A 23,047-nucleotide genomic window follows, 5' to 3' on the forward strand; every position below is an offset into this window, starting at 1 on the left:
ATTACCTTTCAGAATGCATTCAAGTTTCTAGGACTGATTGGTGCTTACACACTGACCAAATGAATGATACAACTTTAACATTTTATATGCAGCACAAAAATCTTCAGGATTCATTTTCACTGAATTATTAACCATTCAAAGCAATTTATTTCCTATGTCAGAGTTTTTACCACCAAGCTATTGGAATGTTGTAGGGAACCAATACCATTCTCTATTTCAAATCTCTAATATGTCATAGTTTTTAGAGTTATCAACTGATATAAAAGACACCCACTTGACGTAATTATTCATTGGGTAATTCTACTCTGGAACAGATGTTATACTTATGATCATTTCCATTTCCATGGTTTCATTTCTTTTAATCAAATAACGTAGTTAAACCTGAATGCTGATACTTCAGTTTTTTAACATTACAAATTTGTGAGCTGAGACTTTAAAAGAAGCTGAATACGTTATTTAATCAAATCTAAACTTACCGAAACTAGTCAACATAAACTGATTAGAACAAGTTTTTAAAAACTCTATGTACTCCATCTAGCTTATTTTGAGCATCAGCTCAGAAAATTGAAGTCATAGCATAAAAAATCAGTAATGACAATTAATATGGAAAAGAGGATTTCAATGAAAAGAAAATTCCAGGAAGCAAAGGGCAGGATCTCCTATCTTCAACTTCAGTCGTTTGAGCAATAACACATTATTGCTAGTTTTTATATTAGATCAATGAATAATAACGTAACAATTAATGTTACTCTTTGACTGAAAGTTCAGGACATGGAAAGCTCTCTAACTCTAGTCAGTTCCTTTGCCAAAGAACGAACCAACACGTACATTAACCTATTTATCTGTTTAAGGATCTTATCTGAGAAAAAAAATAATTCTAGCAATATATATTAGAAAAACATAAAAATTAAACCTGATGAATTTGCTTTTCTTGGGAAAGGATAATTTGACTTGTTGAGTTGGTCAGTCTCTAGAATTAAACAGAAATGCAGTTTTATTACTTTCGAACACACAATATTACCGCCACGAGAACTAGCTATGTATTGAAGAACCATTTCCTGTCACAACACTTGCATGCAAACAGATTATAAAATGATTCAGGGGATGCTGAAAGTCTTTGGTGTTAGTGAAAAGAAACATACTTATGTTGTCAGTTTGCTTCAGAAATGCTTTTCTTCATGGTAAACAATACTCACACCAGCATGTCAAAAAGAAAAGAAAAGAAAACAGGAGGTTCGTATCAACGACTTTTTACTGTATTTCTATAGAGCACATTCACGAAGCATCTTGATAACCGATTTCTTTGTATTAATGAAAAGTCACTCCCCAAATAACACATTTGAATGTCAAGCATTCTGAATACAAAATGTCAGTTTTGAAATGTTCTAAGGTAAAAAAAAAAAAAAAAAAAAAAAAGCACCTCAAGCTGTATCTCCATTAATATATCTCAGGATGTAGTAAAATCTACTTAGCCAATTTATTGAGGTTATACATGCAAATAATGTATAAACAATAAGTTTCTAGAATTTTAGCAATCACAGATACAAAAGAATACTTGTAAAAACTTAGCGAAAGACCTAGTTTTTGAGAAGAATTTTCAGAACACCCATACTTCGTTTATTTCTACTTTTTTCCTCTTGGTATTACCCAGTAAATTTCTTTCCAAAACACATATTAGGAATCAAGTACTGTAGGCAACAATATATTCCAAAGTAGTTTCCTTATATCTAACTGTCCCTTCTCTTTCTGCATTAGTAAAGTAGAAAAGTGAACCATGTCAGGACACATTTCTCCGAAATACCCCCAGTCATCAGTACCTCAAGGTTGAGTACCTCAGTTTTTTCATCATTAAAATAGAAACTTGAAAGGATTTATTTTTTGAACTTACTTTGATCTTTTAAATCAAAGAAAATAATTACATAAAGGTGACATTAGAAAGAAACCATCTTTCCTCTTTCCTTATTTTATTTAGAAAGAAGTTTACTAAAGTTGTCCTTACTTACACACCTCAAAACTTTTTTACTTGAAATTCAGATTTAGATCAAATCCTAACTAAACCCATCACTGAATTACATTAAATACAATGGATGAGTCGTTGATGAGTTGATTTTCTTTAGAGGGATAACTAATATTCTCTTACTTTCTAGGCCTCATGAGCATGTTAAGTAAAACTACTTAGAGCAGTAGACAACCAGCCAAACACCTATCAGCGAAATTCTTTCCATCAAAAGACTTTGTCCAGTCTACTGAGAGAATGAGGAACAATCGCTTTTTTCTACTGCAATTCTGAACATCCACATCTGGAGGTCCCAAGCACATCGCCTTCTAATACGGTGTGAAACACATTTTTTAATGTTTGCATAACTATTCCTCAGAAACTTTTTTAAAATTAATAAATCCTATGTCTTCTTAGGTTGGGATGCAACATATGAAGAAACCTATTTTGCTTCTAAATGCCAGAAACTACATTTAGATTGCTATAGGTTAACAATGTTATCAGTATAGTAATTTGAGCTACCATATTTTCAAGGGATATGGAAGTTTTGTTGAAAACCTTCATTATTTTCAAAGTTGCTAAGCTCCCAACATCCATTGTCAGAGGACAGTTAATAGTAGCAACTACTTTGGTAGGATATATAGCACAGGGTCAAAGATGATTCTATACTTCTGATAAACCAGAAACTCAACTTTAATATCTCCTAATGATAGGGCCAAAAGGATTCCTACAAATATACTTGTAGGATTTAACCCAGTATTTGTCTATTTCTAATCTTTTTATCCTAGAAATCTAATATGTTCACATGACTCTACAACCATTGAACAAGAGTGAGATGAATGATGGCTAGCCTAAAGGTTAATGCTAATGAACTATAAGTTGCACTGCAATTTACTCTGAACAGAAGAAACACAAGTGAAATACTGGTAATAACAGACAATTTTAAATACTAGCAAATACTAGTTTTTAAAAAAATGTCCAACCACCATGGTATCCAATGTATTTTGTCATATAGCTATAAGACTTGAGACAACATACATCATTTAACTTAACCATTAATAACAAATTACCATTACTCTTAATTTTGGATTATACATGTGTGTATATACACAAACATACCCACTCCAATATCACATCACTGAGAACAGCTGGTGTGTCCCAGGCTCTTCAGTTCTCATACTATGCATCAGAATCCCCTGAAGGCCTTTGTTAAAGCAGATTGCTGCTTTCCACCCCAGAGTTTCTGGTTAAGTCTACAGAGAGACCCAAGAATCTGCATTTCTAACAAATTCTCAGGTGATGCTGATGCTACTGGTTCAGGGACCACATTTTGGGAACCTCTACTGTTAAGTGATCTGTAAGTCTCAAAGGCAATTATAGAGAGAGAGAAAGGGGCGGGGGGAGATAATTATATAAAAGGTTACACTGTAGTTATTAATGAAAAGAGAGGGAGAGACAGAGAAAGAGAGAGGGAGAGCGCGAGCAAGTAAGAGAGGAAAAGACGTGCAGTTCTGGAGAAGGAGGCAGCAGATAAAAGTGAATACAGGTATTTTCTTCCATCCTGATACTTGCCCTTTATCTTGCTGGTTAGAAAAAACTAAGAAATCAACAAAGACTTCTCAAATGACAATGGATTTAACTGACATACAAACCTCTTCACGCTTAAAAGGCTACCTAGATTGTTCCCATTACAAGTTTTAGAAAAACAATATTGCCCAAAACTCTTCAGCCTTTCAATACCCCTAGATGGGACTACTTTCAGGAAGACACGGAAGGGTCACAGAACGTTAACCAATGAGTTTTCCGTACTAAAAAAAAAAAAAAAAAAAAAAAAAAAAAGACTGCTCACCAGTAAGACATAGGTGAGCAATGGTAATCAACAAACATCTCCTACAACATGCAGAAAATCTACACTTAGAAACACTGCTTGGAATTTGTCAAACAAGTATTAAAATTTTATTCAAATGAAAGTTTTTCCTTTTAAGTTATTGAGCCACATAAAGGGAAAATATTAATTTTATTAGAATTTGAACAAATGTTGCACAAAGAAAACATTTTAACAAAATCGTATGGTGGCATAACAAACACAAAAGAAAACAGCCAAAGATGTGTAAAAGAAATGTAAGGTGGAAAACTGTTAAATATCTCACGATCCAGTGTAGAAACAAGAAGTCTAAACTTAAAAACCAAACAAGCACAACCACAAAACAAAAAGTTAATGTTTGTGCTATCCTAACCAGACACATTCTTCAGCAAAACTTTAAAAGGCAGTTACATTTTACAGTATTTGATCTCATTTCTGACTTTTTCAGAAACAGACTATTTCTATAATTCAACCTCACAGTTGAAAATTTAAGCACTGAGAAATAATCATTCTACTAATCAAAATGATAGGTGAGGCAAAACAACCTATTAGTCTTTAATGCTATATTTTCAACTGTTAATAAGGGCTTGAGTCAATCAAAAGAAGTCGTAAGCAGTTCAGAGTTCTTTTCTAATGCCCAAGGACACTTCTGCCCAGTCTGACTGCCATAGTATTGTTACCCTAGTAACTACAGAGCACTCTCAGGGGCCAATGTCGGAAGAGAAGACACAATAGAAGTTTGGTATTTTATAGCAAGGTAACTTGTCACCACTTCAGACTACCAAATATAGAGGTTACTTAAAACAAATTAAGTATTCCCCATCTTTGCAATTTATTTCAAAATACCGATATATTCATTTTTTTAACTGAATCAGGTTAAAAGTGTTAATCAATTTGAAAACTACCATAAGATACTTCAAGAATAGGACTTTGAATATTTTTCCTCTTATACCTTGACCTTTACAAAAAGATGCAATTGTGACTATTTTGGCAGAGAAGTCTATGGGAAATAAACCTGGAAATGTTTTAAGGAGATTGTCAGCCAAGACAGATTTCTCCATTTCATGATTGTCATCTTGCAAACATACCAAATTTCACATTGTTAAACATCTTAAAACAATATAGTTGTGATTTTTATAAACATAAAATGGCAAAAATTCTAAATGCTTAGTAAAAAAAGTTAAGCCCTTTACATTCTGAATATTTGAAATTTATTCACACAATATGCCCAATCTGAACTTTAAATGAGGTATATTTTCTTCTTTCCAAATATCAAAAGCCTAGCAAATATATCATACCATGAACAGTTTCAAATTAAAATAAATTCAGAGGCTTTTTGTTGGCTTTCATTTTAACCTGTCCTAAAACACACTGCCGTGAGTCTTTGGATGTGGCGTCTAAGAAAAAAGGGAGCTGCACATGGTCACTCTCTCTGTATGAGAGCTGCAAGTACATAAGGTGAAAACACTTTCGCGGGTATTTTTAAAACAGGATAAATGCATTACCAAACATTAGTCATGATTTTAAATATTATGTAAATACATATTAAAGCTCATCTATGTATCCACAATCATATAAGGGGAGCACTAGAAAATAAAAATCTTATAATGATCTTATGGCAGTCCTTAAGCAATTGAATGTCTTCATCTGAAAAACCTATGCTGCAAAAATTTGCATCAAAGTTTTGCTTTCTGAATGCATGGGTTATAACCCACAGAAAACATGAGGAACAAATTGTTTGGTCAGGATCTTGTTAGTTTAAGAAACAAAAAATTAAAAAATCAAAATATGCACACCATTAAAAATACTAATTCTGAAAATTATGCAGCTAAAAATTAAATCACCCTGTCCAGCAAGTTCCAAAAATTTCACACATTTCAAACATTAAGGCAACTTTTTTCCAACTAAACAGTACTTTATAAAAATATATGTCACTTCAAAACATTATATACATAGTGGCAATAAATTTAGCTAGTTGTAATCTTTAATACATTAATAAAGTGTCACATATTACAAAGAAATTATATTAGGTGCTTGCATGTATGCGCAAGTGGAGTTACAGTTTTTAAAGTACAGGTTTTAAAACGGAGCGAAGTGAACGTCCCTCTTTAGTGAGTTCTCGTGTCACACACATACACGGCAATGGGATTGCTTCCTCGCGTTTCTCTACAATATTGTAACTGCATTTCTTCAAGTGGTCAGCCATGCTTAGGATGTCAGCAAATTTCCATTCAGTAACAGAACAAAATGCAGTACTGAATCGCCATACCTAAAAGAAAATTCTACTTCAGATTTAAATAAGTCAATTTATAAGAATCAAAATACACTTCTTACTCCAACTGCAAATATTTCTACTATTAGAGAAATATCCAATATAAAGTTCCAAGCAGTTAGCTACAAAACTGAAAAGGAGTAAATCCACTTGGAGGCAGATCTGTTTCTCAAATACTTGTAGGATAAATCACTTCTATGACATTAAAACTTCAATAAATGCAGTAACCAAAAAGAAATAAATAAAAAGCAAAACTCAACATTAAAAACTATATCCAACTTGGCTTATGAAGCAATTTTTTAAAAGATGTTTTTATTTGAGAGAGAAAGAGAGAGAGTATGCAAGTGGAGGGAGGGGGAGAGGGGGAAAGAGAATCTCCAGCAGACTCCCCGCTGGGAGCACAGAGCCCAACACAGGGCTGAGATCATGACCTGAGCCAAACGCTTAACTACGGAGCCACCCAGGTGCTACTAAGCAATTTTTTTAAAAATCTAACCTTGTAAATTCAGAGGTACTTCCTAAAATAATATATTGCACACACTTTTTTTATCCTATCCAACTGGCCATATAGAACTATTCAGAGTCTGGAGATATTGATGATACATGTGATATTTTTTTCCCCAAGTTTTTCTTCCATTCCTATTACACTATATGAAGTATACTAAAGAAATACACTAATGTGGGACGCCTGAGTGGCTCAGTCAGTTAAAGGTCTGCCTTCAGCTCAGGTCACGATCCCAGGGTCCTAGGACTGAGCCCTGCATTGGGTTCCCTGCTCAGCGCAGAGTCCGCTTCTGCTTCTTCCTCTCCCTTTGCCCCTCCCCTTACTCACGCTCCCCCCCCCCCAGCCCATCTTGCTCACTCTCCCGCTCTCAAATAAATAAATAAAATCTTTTTAAAAAAAACACTAATATTATGCCAAGGTACCTTATCATTCCACTATTCATAAGTACCAAAGGTATTTAGTAATATTTATGAATACAGGTACTCAATTTATTCAAAATGTTTCTGAAAATTTACATAAAACACTTCTGTAAAATGAACCTTATTCTATTCCAAATCATTGTAAAGTGCACTTCTAGGCAAAAATTCACCTGCAATCTCTATCCATGTGTCTGTTGGTAAAAATATGAGCTACTTTCCCTTTTACCCACTCAGCAGCTCCAAGCCTTGAAACAATGTCATCTTATTAGCCCAGCAATGAATGGCAGTTGTGGCCCCTTCTCATCTTTACAGTTCTAAGAATAAAGCTACCTGAACACAGGAAATAAGCACAAATGGAGGACAGCCCCAGGTATCACGCATGAATGGGATAGATCAGGCGTAGGCATCCTAGTTAAGCTCATCAACAGGGAAATGTTAGAGCACACTGAATGCACAGTAACCAGCAGATATTCTAGAAAGTGCCTGTGGATTTGAGGAAAGGCCTCAGCCCTCATTAAGAGCTTCTCAGGAAAGGAGGGTGATGCCTGCCAAGGTGGCTAGATACCTTCAAATTCCATGCAAACACTTTTACTTTTCAGCCGGCAATAGAAACCACCGTTGTTCAGCACAAACAGTACTTACTCCCTATCTTCCTTAGGATTATATCAATTATGCCTCCTGTGGAGTTCTTTCCCAGGAGTCGTGAAGGCCTAGAGAGTAGCTACCAACAGACATTACAGATATCACTAGACTCCCTTACAATTCCCTATACCTATGAAATTACAAGAAGAATTAGGAGTTTTGTTAAGCCTCGCAGAACAAATTCATGAAAGATTCGATGGTGGCAGACAGCCTCCCCATTTTCACAAGAGTCTGGTGAAACAAACTCAGAAAAAAATGGATGATTTCCATCTCCTGATGACAAGGCTTCTTAGCAATGGGCCAATTTTTCATTCAGAAGCATTCCTCAAGTATTTACTTAGTGCCCACTGTATGGCAGTGCTGTCCTAGGCAGCAGATATTTTGGTTCCCAGAGTCTCACTTTTCAAGGAACTTACAGTCTAATGAAACTGGCAATTTATCAGTGAATTACAAACAGCACGGAGAGCGCTCTAGTAGGGGTACACCGAGTAGGGGAAGCCTACTCTGTATAACAGGGCACCACAGGAAGACAAAGCAAGTACACCTCCCTGAAAGCTTCAGGGTAGGGTTCCAGAAGGCTCTACTGAAGAAGTAACATCTGTAGAGTGAGCAGGGTATATAGCTAGAAGATGAAGACCACAAGCTCCAGACGGGTTCCCTAGGTGTGACTCCATCGATTAGTCGGACAAACTACTTTACCTCCTAAACTTCAGTTTCTTCCTCCATAAAACAGAGACACTAGATGAAACAGGTTAACAGAAGTAAAATGCTTATTAGCACACTGTCTAGCATGTTGCAAATGCTCAGATGCAGGTACTGTGTTAGGGACAGCACATCCAAAGGCCTTAAGGCAAGAAGTCAAGAAAGAAAACATCAGGAAACTGTAAGCAAATCAACATAGCTGGAATATAAAGTGACAAGAGAAAACTGAAGAGATTAAGTAAGGACAAGATTACTAAAAGTCTTAAATGGTTTATTAAGGAGTCTTTCTCTGTCCCAGAGCAATAAACAAACATTAAGTTTTTAAACACTACAGTGTAAGAACCGTATTTAAGAAAATATTTATCACTCTAGTCCTTATGTACAGAGTATGTTGGAGAGGGACCCAATTAGAACAGAAACCCAGTTAGGCTTTTGTGGTAACCAGAAGAGAGCTAAAGGGGACAGAGCTAGGTAAATGGCGGGGGAAACAGTAAAGCAAACCTCAGAGGTAGGAAGAAGGGAGACTCAAGAGGACTTTATGATTACCTAGATATGGAAATAAAGGGGAAAAAAAGAAGTCAACCCTAACTCCCAAATTCCTAGTTTAGGCAATTTGATAGATGATACTGCCACTTGCTGAGATTTTTTTAAAATTAAGCTTTTTCCTAGCTCTTTTTTTTTAAGATTTTATTTATTTATTTGAGAGAGAGAGAGAATGAGCAGGGGGAGCGAGAGAGAAGCAGATTCCTGCTGAGCAGGAAGCCCGACGCGCCTGACTCAGGGCTCGATCCCCGGATCCGGCTATCATGACCTGAACTGAAGGCAGACGCTTAACTGAGTGAGCTACTCAGGTGCCCTGTCACTTGCTGAGATTAAGAGCAATACTCGGGCACCTGGGTGGCTCAGCTGGTTGACCATCCGACTCCTGATTTCAGCTCAGGTCATGATCTCAGGGTGGTGAGACTGAGCCCCAAAATGGGCTCCCTGCTCAGTGGGTGTCTACTTGACATTCTCTCTCTCCTTCTGCCCCTCCCCAGTGTAAACACAAGCTCTGTAAAATAAAATAAATAAATCTTTAAAAAAAAAAAAAAGAGGGAAAAAGATGTGGAGTAGGTTGGACATATTGAATTTGATGAATCTGTGAGGTAACCATGTGGAGATGCTTGTATATAAGGCTCTGGAGCTCAGGAGAGAGTGGCCAGGATATAGATGTGTGCGTCATCTGTATAAATGATGGCAATTTAAACTCCAAGAGTAGATAAGATTTTCTGCAGGAATAGAAACCCCAGAAAACATTTCACCTCATAGGTCAAAACTAGTGGGCAAGGACAAAACAAGACTATGCTCAGGGTATCCCATCCCAAATGGAGGAAAGACACCAAGTCCTCTGTATGTGTATACATGCATATACACAGCAAGTATGAACCTTCCTGCCATCAAAATTCCCACTTGGAAAAAAAAATCATAAAATAAATAGTATGTTCATTTGTTGGTCAAAGCCTTAGAAGAACAAAGATGTCGAATTCTGAAAAACTGGAGCAATGAGTGAAAGTCAGGAGAAAATTTTCTAAGGGTGGTAAGAACAAAGTAGCCAGAAACTGAAACCCTGTGCAACCAAGGTGAAACTTATCATTTTTTCCCCTACTTTATAAAATGCAAAATGTCATATTATAAACATTCTAAAATGAAAACTCCAGCAATAAAAGACATTTATAAAGCCCTCTAGTTTCTATTAGATAGTGCCTCAAACAGAAAGTGGGCAAAAGTAGGGGTGCCCGGCTGGCTCAGTCAGTAGAACATGCGACTATTGATCTCAGAGTTGTGAGTTCGAGGCCCAAGTTGGGTGCAGAGATTATTTAAAAATATAATAATAATAATAGTAATAGTAATAATAATAATGTGTGAAAAAGTGGATTTTCACAAGAGAAAAATGGTGGGCCCAGGACTTGCTCCCCGGACTGTCAAAATCTCCAGTTCAAGCTCCCAATATGCAACACTCTCTTGTACTGTACTAACCCAGAGCCCCACACCAACAATATCAAATCCAACTACCTTACTCTTTCTTACCTCACTTCAACCTAACACATTTCCACACCCATCATATTTTCTAGCCCCCAAATACTCCATTGGTCACTTACTAGTAGTAGCAGTTATAACTTTTCTCCTTTCTTCCTATTTAAGTTCTACCTGAAATAATTAAGTTCTAAGAAAGAAGTTGCTTTGAATGGAGAGAAACCGCAATTGTAAGCAGCAGAAAACCTTCTTGCTTCCTCCATTGTCCTATGGTAAAAATGGTTTGGATGGAGCTCAAATTGGAAGGTGGTTAACACGGACTCAAAGGAGTTGTTACAGTACAGAACTGTTCACCTGAAAACACAGAAGCGGCCTCAGCCATATTAGATTAGAACCTAGTACAAGGATGTCTGCAATAAATATGTAATTATGACAATTCTAACTTGGTTTTTCATTAATTATCATTATTTTTAAAAGTCTGTCAGATTAAAGTGTTAAGTTTTAAGGACAGTCAATTTTTCAACAAGATCTTAATTTTATTAATTCTGCAACATTGTCCACTGTATGTCAAATAAGGGGATGATACAATTAAGATTAAACTAACCTTTTCTTTTATTTGCCATGACGAATTTCCTTCTGGATACTTCCTTTTTCCCCACTGCAGTATGACCATTCCACGAGACTGAAGCAGGCTGCCACACACATCCCTCATTAACCTGGATACACATGAAAGCTGGCATAAACTGAAGCCATCAAGAAAGCCTGCAATATGTTGTAGGACCTCAAAAGGAAGACTACTTAGATGGTCACTATGCAATCCCAACACACAGTTTCTAGCAGGCTCTACTAATACTGTAGATACACACGGCTGAACTCCAAATGACCTCAAATGGCGGTCATGTATAATCTTTGCTCCTTGTGTTGATGGACAAAATCTACGCTGAGAATAGGTACAACCATAATATGCTAAAGGACATCTCTGTTCCATCCAGCCATTGAGTCCAGCATGAATGTCACCATGCACGTTCTTAAAATGTGAAGAAAATTCTTTTCTTCTAAATAACTGTCCACAAACAAATGTAAACATTGAACGCTGCTTGGGTTGGTACCTAGCAACACATTCCAATACTAAATCCAGCCCAAGTGTCTGAAAAGGACTTGGATTTGAAAGCTGTGGGTTGGCATGATCACAAGCTGAAGCTGAAGCTATTTCCCCAACCATTGTATTTGTAGCTAATATTGCAGATGGAAGTGAAAAAGTCTGAGTCCCAAAGTCAGTGTGATAAACATCAACCATGCGACTATCAGATATACCCCTCCCACCTGGAGAATCTCCTAGACAAAACAGCAATGCTGCTGTGATTAGATCTATTCCTTGGAGGCCCATTGGATCTTCTGCAACTTCCAAATCTGATGTATCTACTGCTTTATCTTCTTTTGGTTTAGACCAACATGAGTTAGAAAGAAATTTGAATGGAGGAGGATGACTGAAAGATAAGACATCCACATTCTTCAAGTCCCCTAAGTCTACTTTTCTCCAACACAACGCTCCTTCATCCTCATCATTTGGCATGAGGATATGCTGAACTGTGCCATTAGGTAAAGCGCTAGACGGAATTACTTCCCTAAGTTGTGCTGCTACTGAGAGTGAACTGGAAGGTTCTGAAGTGCCATCTGATGCTATACATTCTCCATTTGTTAAGTTACTTTGTTTTGAATCACCATGTAATTTCTGATTTTGGTCTATGGCCTGTGTACATATATTTTCCAAAGAAAAGCCATTACAAAGAGCAGAAGTGCCGTAAGAACTGGTATTCAAGTCATACAATAAATCACTTGAACCATTTTGTTCAGACTGGACACTCAGACTTGTGTCATTATGGTCAATTCCACCTACGGCTCCTTTTTCATCCTCATAAAAATGGTCCTGGTCTTTCAAGTGTCTGTTCTGCAAGTTTCCTCTGGCATCTTCCTCTTCATTCATTTCATTTGGGGAAGTGCAAAGACTTGTACTTAACATGCCAATGTCTCTTGTGGCGGTATTCAGGATATCTAAAGCAGCAGCCAAACTTCTGGTTGTTTCTACAGTAGCCTGATAAAGTGCACCATAAGATTCTTCATCAACAGACACCAAACCATTAGTATGTGGTATTTCTGGGACACTTGATTTAACTGAGATTTGTTCTCTAGTTTCTGATACTTTATCAGTTGCTTTTGACATCATGGTGGCTACTTTGAGAGATTCTAAGAGCATCCTTTGGTCTTGAAGGGCCAAGGCCATATCTAATTGTGCCACTTCATCAACATCTCTGCTTAGATTTTCATACGATTTCCGATCTGCGTAACTAACTGGCCATCGGTTCCACTCCATAGTACAGCACACCACACTTGCAGGACACATTTCTAGATGTTCAGCAACTTTATTTCGAGCCATTGTAAACGGACATCCGAAGTCACTATTTAAGCAAGGCACTCGTTCAAATGGACATAAAAGTCGATGCTCATCAGCTTTACAAGAATGGAAAACTGCTCCACACACCAATGGACAACCAATCAAGTCACAGGAAATCCCAGGCTCTGGTCTGGTCATACACCGTCTACTGACACAATTCACACAGTGCGAGTGCTGCAGCTCCTCCTCCATAACGGCCAGTCCAGCTCTAGTTGTTGAGATGGAAAAAAGATAAGAAGTCAGGCAAAAAGTGGTGGATTTTTAAAAATTGTTGAGTAACAAAAATCAAGTCATAAAGGTATATATATAAAATAAACATATTTAACAAGTTTACATACAATCAATTCATCTAGAAACAACTTAAGCACTTCATTTCAAGTAACAATGCAAAAGTTCATTTTTACATATCATGTAACAATATGCCTGAGGCTAAATGTTTCGAACTATAATGCTTAAATTCTAGTATACTGTGTAGTATATAAATTGATGCTAAAAACAAATTAATGCATACTTGACTTTATTTCAAACAATGCTTTAGCTTTTACTTTTTTAGTTTCAACTAAACTGATTCTGAAGCACTCCATAGTACACTGACCTCATCATATTCCTGAGAGAATGATCTGGATTTCATGAATATACTTAACTAAAACTATTAGTTTTCTTTTTATTCCCTCTAAATATAGGAATTCATTTAAGATTTCATCTCCCAACCACTCCTTGTAACATACGCCTTAATACCTTCTACAACAAATCACCATAGTAAGCCTTAATTAAAACACAGGGAAACACCCAGAAAGTGTAAGCTGCAGCTCCAGTTTGTGACTATGGGCAAATCACTTACTTCTGAGGGCCACACCTTCCATTCACTCATGCAACACCTATTTATTGTTTAACTACTATGTACCAGGCACTGTGTTCGGTGCGGCAAGATAAAGATTAGTCAGACATGGTACCTCCTCTCAAGGAGCTAGAGCAGAAGGTCAGAGATACAACAGTAAAAATCATGTCACATTATTATGTGATCAATCTGACAGAAGTAAAATGGTAACACAGAGAAGATAATTATCACTGTGGGTAGGGGCTAGAGAAGTAGTCTTCAGTAGTCTTCAAAGATGGGAACTCTTAAGCATAGGAGGGCATAATTGGAAAGGAAGGGAAGTATTCAGCGCTAAGTAACAACATATGTAAATGGAGAAAAACAAGAGGCAAAACATGTTCAGGGAACCTCGAGTTTCCTAGTATTGCTGGATCACAAGGTGAAATGCTAGGTAGCTGTGAGGGATGGAGCAGGATGAGAGACGTAAAGCAAATCATGAAGACTGTGCTATATACTACTCTAAGGAGTTCGGACTTTAGGTAACAGGAATCCACTAAGGAGCTGAGCAGAGAAATAATATCTATAAAATAACAGGAGGGGGTTACAGATACCTAATGGTCTTTCCTGCTTTTATCAAGAAAAATTTTATCCAAAAATAGAGAAAGCATCAACACGATATACTGATTTAATTGTAATTATTAATCCTATTCGATGTATCTTCGTCTATAATCTTCAACTTCTTTATTGGCTTGTCTCTATGAGCAGTAAAAACTTAAAACACTATTTCATCTTTAAAAACCTAAATAATAAGGGGCGCCTGGGTAGCGCAGTCGTTAAAGCGTCTGCCTTCGGCTCAGGGCGTGATCCCGGCGTACTGGGATCGAGTCCCACATCAGGCTCCTCCGCTGGGAGCCTGCTACTTCCTCTCCCACTCCCCCTGCTGTGTTCCCTCTCTCGCTGGCTGTCTCTCTGTCACATAAATAAATAAAATCTTTAAAAAAAAAAAAAAAAACCTAAATAATAAAATATCTCCCTTCTACTACTATTCTTTTTTCCTAGTCAAGCTTCCAGAAGAAAAACAAAAAACAATTTAAAAACAAAAACAACAAAAACTCTTCATACCTCCCATATTCTCTTCACCCTCTCATCTGGCTTTCTTTTGACCACGAGTCATTAAAACTGCACTGAGATCCTTGGTGCTAAACCCAAAGGGCATTTTTTTCCAGACTTCATCTTCCTTGGCCATTTACCTCTTTATGCTGACGATTCCCTCCTTTTTGAACTATTTGTCTTTCCTTAAAATGTTACATTTCCCTGGTTTTCTCCCTACCTTTTTGGTTATTCCTTTATCTCTTCTAAAATATTCCTCTTCTCCAGGGATCATGTCATTCCTTGCTCATTCTATACATTCTCCCTGGGTGCTCTCAATTTCTCAAAAGCTTCAATTACCACCCATAGGCTGAAATCTTTTTTTTTTTTTAAAGATTTTATTTATTTATTTGACAGAGACAGCCAGCGAGAGAGGGAACACAAGCAGGGGGAGTGGGAGAGGAAGAAGCAGGCTCATAGCGGAGGAGCCTGATGTGGGGCTCGATCCCAGAACGCCGGGATCACGCCCTGAGCTGAAGGCAGACGCTTAACGACTGCGCCACCCAGGCGCCCCCATAGGCTGAAATCTTATCTATACCTCTTGCCCAGATCCCTCTCCCAGACTTCAGATCTCTACAGCCAATTACTTATTATACATCTCTACCTCTCTGTATGGGACAGGCAACTCACCTCAACATTTCCCAAATTACATTGTAACAGATAATAATTTTCTGGGTAAGAAGTCGATTCTTACCTATTTTCTTCACTTTAGTGCATAGAAGATTACTAGCTTTCTGACATATTTTTCCATAAATGCTATCTGAGTTTCAGGCAGCTAATGTAAACTACTCCAGAAACTGCTATTTATTTTCGTCCAGCCCAGGGCTGATTTTCCCCAAACAATAACAAAAGTCTACCTCATGTTGACAGAGCTCTACTGACTAAGTAGAAAGGTTCTGAGTTGATATTATGGTACTTACTGATGCTGGGGGGCAGGGAGGGGGCCAGGGGAACAAGGCATGCATTTAACAACAAAACTATATTTTTTAATTGTGTTTAAAAATTACAAATTATGAATTAAATACTTCTGCATGTTTATCCCCATAAATTTTATAGGTTAAGACAGAACCTATAAGTTAAACACAGACATGCTAAAAGAGTCATAATAGAAGAAATGACAGACTGATGATAAACATTTGTAAATTAAGCAGATGGTCAAAAAGAAACCTTAGTAAGAAGTAAGACAAATTTTACTGAGTGATTAGATTGTGAAAACAGCTGTAGCTTTCTTATTGTGCAACAACTAGACGGAGTTCATCTCACATGCTGAGGGTTATAAGCTTGCCTGTTACTAAAAGAGAACCTAAAAATACAAGCAGTTCCAAAGAAGTGACCACTGCTCTCGTAACTTGTAGGAACACTTTATGTTATGTGCACATCACATGACCACACCAGGAAGAACACATCTCAAAAACATCACTTCATTCCAAACTGTTTAAAATAGCAACTGCTACAAACAACGAAGTTAAATGTAAAACGGCAGCTTTGAAAGGAGAGCTCTTCCAGCTTCAATGTCGTTTGTTCCACACTACTCCCCTTGGAATAAGAAAAATGTTTTTAAAAAATAAAAATAAAAGCATCCACAGCAATGACGCTACAATATTTATTTATTGAAGCAGACTTAGAAGGAAAAAAGCACACGAATTGTGTACCAATTTTCTCCTTTACATATACCATTTCACTTAGTGTCCCTTAATCCTTTTAACAACCCAGAGGAAACTGAGGTTCGGACGGGCTTAAGGGCCCCACCCAAGGTCATCTAGTAAGTGGCAGAGCTAGGACTTCATATCTGATCAATGCACACGGACAACAACAGACATGTTTACTCATAGAAGTTTAAGAAAATAGGCAGCACTTCAGTAACTGGTGATCCAATTTTAAGATGTTATTTGAGGAATGGAGGTTACACAACTTTGCTTGTAGTTTATTCCAACACTTAATCACCTCTATGGTCAAGAAAGTCTTTTTGGTCCTTTGTAATTACAATAGCACATAACCTTGCTTTGAGTATCAGTGTTTAACACTATTTTTAAAATAACTTGCATTTATAATAGTATCAACTTACAGAACAAGAATATAAATCTAGCAATTCTCAAAACAGCTATACAAAGTAGGAATCAAGTTTAATTCCATTTTACAAGAAAATATATTAAGAAATAAGTTAAGAAAAGCACTAGATAATAACCAAAGAGTATCCTGGGGACAGAATCCTCAGCTTCAGAATTTAAAACTTCCAGATCCATTCTTTTTCTAATCAAGATCATTACCACATTAAATAAGCCTCCATAAGGTATTTTGCAATTGCTCATAAATCCTACAAAACGGTTTAAAACATCCGTCCCTGATTTACCAGTTGAACAGTGACACAGCAGGCCCATTAGAAAACATGTTGCTAAACTTGAGGCTTCAATTTCAAGATAAGCTTAATTTACAACTCCTCAATATTAAGTTTTCTTAAACCTTCCTGAGAAAAAACTTAGCGTTTCAAATAACATCTCTATAATCTACACTTAAAGTTGTATGACTGGAAAAAGTCTCATTAGACTAGAAAATATTTGTAAATGATTAAATGCTTTACAATAGTTTCAATTTTCTCCAATAGAAATTCTTGGCCAACTCATACTCTGTGACTGACAAGCAATCCCTAAGAAGTTTTAAGACATGGCATTTTCCCATACAGTGAAAGGAGGCCTTGTCATTTAAAGCTATTTCTATACATAAAAATAATTGCCCTCAAAAAACCATTTATTTTTCCAGATTCATTAAAATAATTAAGGAGATAAATAAATAAAGCATTGCAAGTTAGCATGATTTTAAAATACGCTAAGTCAAGTCACCCAAAGCACTCAACACAGCCTGCTGCTCTGTGTGCCTCCGTTAGCAAGACACATGCATATATGCACAGCACCCCTTCCCCGCAACTGCTGCCTCGAATCTTTAGGTCTCAGCTTAAATCTTACTTTCCTCATACCAAAGGCAAGGTATGGATCCCATATTATGCTGTGTGCTCATTACACATTGCATTTTTCCTCATAATACTAGTCACAACACTAAGGATATCATTATCCTTTAATATCTATTCCCATAGGAACACTATAAGCTCCATGAAGGAGGCAGGACCATCTCTTGTCTCATCCATTCTTGTATATCCTATATGCCAGACTGTGCCTAACTGGAGCTTCACTTCTTTTAGAAACATGAATAAATCAAAGAATTATACTATAAGAAACACCCAAGTGGATTCCAAAACAAAATATTTTTGATTTCACAGAAAACTACATACTTCATGAAAAAAATACCACCTTATAGACCTAGTATTACACAATCAGATTGAGTCAAAATACCTTATTGTACCAGTCATAAAAAACCAATAGCGCTCAAACATTTACTGAGTACCTAAGTCATATGTTCCAAGCATTATATAGAGTGTAAGATAAATCATCTATGAAAAAAAGCAAGTCAAAGACAAAAGGAAGTCAAAGAAACTTAATTTCAACCTTCCGTTATTTTAAAACTCTTAAAAAAACAGCCATAAAAGGCACAGAAGTAAACATTTACCAGTATACTGTCCCACTACTTTAACTCCCTAATCAAGTCTGTGCTCTGGTTACTGGTTAGTCGAATATAGAAGGCATCAGCTTCAAAGAGAAAAGCAGAGGTGGAGGTGTCCACACTTGCGCACGTGCCTGAGGAGGCACTGGGCTAAGAAGCGAAGCTCAAAAAAGGAAGTGCTATCAGCCGACTGCTTAATATTGCAATTAACATGGTACTAGATGAAACAGTTCCACTCAAACAATAAGATTTGCTTCAATATGAGGATGAAATGGAACTACAGACAGACTTGTTCAATTAGTTAACACAAGTCCATGACTGAAATTTTACATTTAGCAATTAGTTATCAGCTCCTCTAAGCAGGTCTCATCCTTCTTGTACGGTCGGAGGTACTAGTCAGAGTAATACCATTAAATACAAACACCTCTTGGCTGATTTGCTGATCAAGTGCAACCAGTTTCAAAGACCATAATAAATCTATAACCTCAGCTGGACATCTTAACTGGCTTAAAAGGGGCGGGGGGGGGGGGTGCAGTGACTAGGCAAGATTGAAGATCCACTTTCGTTAAACTCCCAACTCAAAGCACATGCCCTCCTGATAAGTCCAAAGTGGCTAAACGCGTTACACTGTATACATTCTTTCTATTAAATTTTAGTTCTGACTTTTTATAGAATGATGACCTAATTAAATGAAAAATTTTGTCAAATTTTTCACCCTTCCAGTTATGATATAATCAAAACATATACCTTCTATGTCTAAATATGGTCATAAGTAGCTTATTCCAAAGTGAAAGTTCTACTTGCAATGTTCTCCACTAAATAAGCAAATGAAATTATTACAGACTTCCATCTGAAATTAAAATAATACTAATATTTAATACTCAGACCAGAACCTTTGTGTTGAGACTCAGATAAAAATAATCCACCCAAATGGTGGTACTCAGCTTATTAAAATGGGCAGCATGGCATCGGGGAATGGGCTTCCAAGGAATCTCAGCTTTGTGACCTTGAGGCAATTACTCCACTGTGAAAACAACCTAGAAATCTAAGAAGGTTGGTTATAATTATGTGTGTGTCCAACAGAATACAATGTATTCCTCAGAAAAGGGATGTACTTCACTTTACACAACTGCCATATTTACATACACAGTACTTTATGTAAAATTATTTTTAATATCAGGTCATTTACACTTATAAAGCTTATAAAAAGCAACTGTATGAGGAAATAGCCTATATTAGCATTATCCACTCAATAAATAAATAAATAAATAAATAAATAAATAAGAAGACATACCCTTTCTGTAAAGAATTTTCAGAGACTGGGTTTTAATTGAGGTATGCTTACCTGTATATAACTATCTAGCTATCTACACTGTAAAAACCATTAGCCCAATGACAATCTCACATATTCATCAAACTGAATTTGAAATTAAATATTTTATGTAGCCTTTTGATAGAGGACTTTGTCAAAGAATTCTACAAATACAATGTCCTTTAATGAAACAATCATAGGAACTCATTTAAAAGATGTATCCAAAATCACACAAAATAGCATAGGGCTTATCCCATTTAAAACCCACATTCCAGTAATATGGTATATTAAATAGTAAACACACATTAACCAACACCTATGTGGTGACCTCAAAGTACCTCTCTAACTATATATATATATATATATATATATATTACCTCAAAGTACTACTGCCCTTTAATAGGTATTTTATTATGACACTTTGTATTTTTTAGAAGTCTCCAATGCTAGAGATGGAGAATATTGGGTTGAAATTAAACACCCAGCACACTTGGAATGCATAAAAGTTTGCCTATATCGGAAACTTCAGTTCTCTTGATAACACTCACACAACTCCACCCACCTACATTTCCAGAATCACATAAAAAAGCTTATGTCACTGCATTAAAGTATTAGATAAGAACGAATTGGTAACTTAAAAGTTACCAAAACACCATGTTATCCTTAATTAAGCTTCTGGAGTAAGAAACAGTGACTAAGCATAAAGAACAACAGTGATTCAGCCAAAAATTCATATTGAAAAACTGAACCCTTAGAAAAATCCTAAACATATATTTCATGCAATTCTGTTCCCTTTGCTGCGTCGAAAACTGGAGTGCTTTCTAAAACCTTAATAAATGTGAGCAAATGCAAAATCTGTTCCTATAACCTGTGTCTCTAAAGGATACAACACAGTACTGAAATGCAGTTAAGAAAGAAAGAAAGAAAGAAAGAAAGAAAGAAAGAAAGAAAGAAAGAAAGAAAGAAAAAATTTTTTTAAAGTTCAAAACGTTTGGGAAGTTTGTGTTTGAAGAGTTTTAAGTTAATCTACACTGATAACAGAATGCCCATAAATAGCTTCATCTTGGATCAGAGTCAACAAAGTAATTATGGAATAAAAGGTCAATTCCTTCCCAACCATCTTTTATCTGGGACTTACGACATGACTCAAAAAGAAAAACAACAGAGGGGAATGGAGTACAAGAACCATGGTAAACAACATACTGCTCGCCAGTCTATATCCATTCTCCCAAAGACACAGTTACAAACATACTCAAAGGAGATTACTCTGAATTCAACGTGCACTCTATGGCCCGCTTCCAAGCAGTGTTCCACGAGACAGGACACAAATAACATGGAAATGGTCATACCCCCACATCTAGAAAATCAGGAAGTTTCTCTTTAATAAGGACTGAGGCTAAGACGAAGATCCACTCACTACCATGAATGGAAAAGTTACCAACTTCACTCATCCGTGAAGACAGCAGACGATGCCTCCCAATTTTACTTTAACCCATCTGTCCCCAAACGACCCAAGTTTTTAAAAGGCAAAAGGAAACAGAAGCCGGGTTTTCAAGGTTCTTAGGGCTTCCCAAGTTTACCTCCCGCTTCACTCCTCCCTTCCCTGCACACAGACAGACACCCAGGCCAGGTGACACCGGGGTCGGGCCCCGGCTTTGGGTCGCCATTTGCTGGCCGCCTCCACTGCGGGCCCAGCAGGACGGCCGGCGCGGACGCCCACGCAGCGGACGCCCTCTTGGCGCGCCAGGACTGCCGGCCCGGGACCCGCAGGGCCGACGCGGGCGGTGTTGATTTACTCCGCCCGGGCCCGGCCCGCCGGATCCACAGCCGCCGCCGCCCCGGCTGCGGGCCTCGCACCGCCCGGCTGCCGCCTCGGTCCCCGGCGCAGCCCGAGCCGCCCTGGCCTCCCCCGCCGGCCTCCCGACACTCACCGCCCCGCGCGGCCGAACCGCGGCCCAGGCCCTCGCTACCGAGGCCGCCGTGCTCAGCTGCTCCGCGCGGTCCCGGCCGCTCCGCGCCCCACACCCCCGAGCGGCCCGCCTCCTCCTGGCCTCTCAGCCCCGCCGGGCCGCCGCCTTTTCTCCTCTTGTCCAGCTCTTCTGCCTCCTCCTCCGGCGGCCGTCCCCCTCGAGCGCCCCGCCCCGCCCCGCCCCGCCCAGCTCGGCCCCGCCCCACCCCGCCCACCGGACCGGGCCCGGCCCGGCCAAGGCGGCGGCCGCAAGCCCAGCGGAGACGCGCACGCTGAGCCCGGCGGGGACGCGCACGCTGAGTTCGGCGGGGACGCGCACACCGCCCACTGGAAGCGAAGAAGGAGGGTGGGGTCTCGGTAGTTCTGGGCTTCGCGCGTCCAGCGAGGGGATTTCCACTGGGCCCCACGTGCCCTCCCCGTCAGTGCTACCAGATCTTGTTGGACTTCGGCATCTTGTGTTCCTGGAAGGAATCTTAGACCCGTAGTTTTGGAAAGGAGGAAACAGGCCCATGCAGATTGGCGTGTTTATCTCCCTAAATTGTAGGACATGCAGCCAGATCCCTTAATTCTTGCTGCCGTGTTCTTCGCATTAGGTCATATTTAGGAGGAAGCGGGGCAGCTCTCTTTGAGGATCTTTCTGAAGATCGCTGCCACAGGCCTTCCCGCCTACTAACTCGATGCACCCGAGTCCTGTAGCTTAGTGTCCTTTGTAGGGTTTTATCCACCCCGGAACTGAGCTCAAACCAGAACTCAGGCGTCACGAAGCTTTGCTGGAGCCCAGGCGGGATAGCCCACCAAGGTCTGTTTCTGGAAGGGACTGAGGTACACAGACCACACAGCAAGGTAGTCTGCATGGAAAGGTGCTATGACCCCACTTTCGCAGAAGACTTTACAAATGGTTGAGAATTAAAAAAAAATCACATGGCCATATCAAAGAATTGAGGTCCGTTGTCCCGATACTACCACCACGTCTTGGTCTAGGGCCAAGAATCGGATTCAGAATCTTGGGTGGGGGGGTGTCTCTCATCCCCTCACCCATATACCAGTGTCCATCCCGTGGGCTCCTGCCCAGTACCAAAGCAAGAGAACTATGACAAGGAAAATGGCTCTAATCCTGGCCTTGTGGGTGGGGGCAGAGACGGGAAAACACTGTTTTGTAATCTTTTCCGTGGCTACTATTTACCCCCAACTGGTATGGCTTGGAAAAGATCACAGGTAATTTTACATACTGTAGAGAAGTGACTCTCACACCTTTAGATTTTAAAGACCGATATATATAAAACAAAACAAAACAAACTGAAGAAAGAACTTAGATTACTAACTAGCTTTTTATTGTGCTAAGAAAGAAGTAAAAATTGCACGGCTTGTATTAATGCTTCATTT

The 23,047-nt window shown here is 38.4% G+C and overlaps 1 protein-coding gene across 1 annotated transcript; it reads right to left on the bottom strand.

Annotated features, from left to right (window-relative positions):
• Positions 1-3,998: 3,998 nt before the first annotated feature.
• On the bottom strand, positions 3,999-21,769 carry FBXO30 (F-box protein 30). Its single transcript, XM_040627926.1, has 3 exons — positions 21,627-21,769; positions 11,018-13,073; positions 3,999-6,129 (listed from the first exon to the last, which is right to left on the bottom strand). The coding sequence occupies exons 2-3, from the start codon at positions 13,055-13,057 to the stop codon at positions 5,926-5,928; spliced, it is 2,244 nt and encodes a 747-aa protein (XP_040483860.1). The 5' UTR covers positions 13,058-13,073; positions 21,627-21,769; the 3' UTR covers positions 3,999-5,925.
• Positions 21,770-23,047: the final 1,278 nt, after the last annotated feature.

Source organism: Ursus maritimus, unplaced genomic scaffold (assembly GCF_017311325.1).
Source record: "Ursus maritimus isolate PB19 unplaced genomic scaffold, ASM1731132v1 scaffold_13, whole genome shotgun sequence".
NCBI classification, from domain to species: domain Eukaryota; kingdom Metazoa; phylum Chordata; class Mammalia; order Carnivora; family Ursidae; genus Ursus; species Ursus maritimus.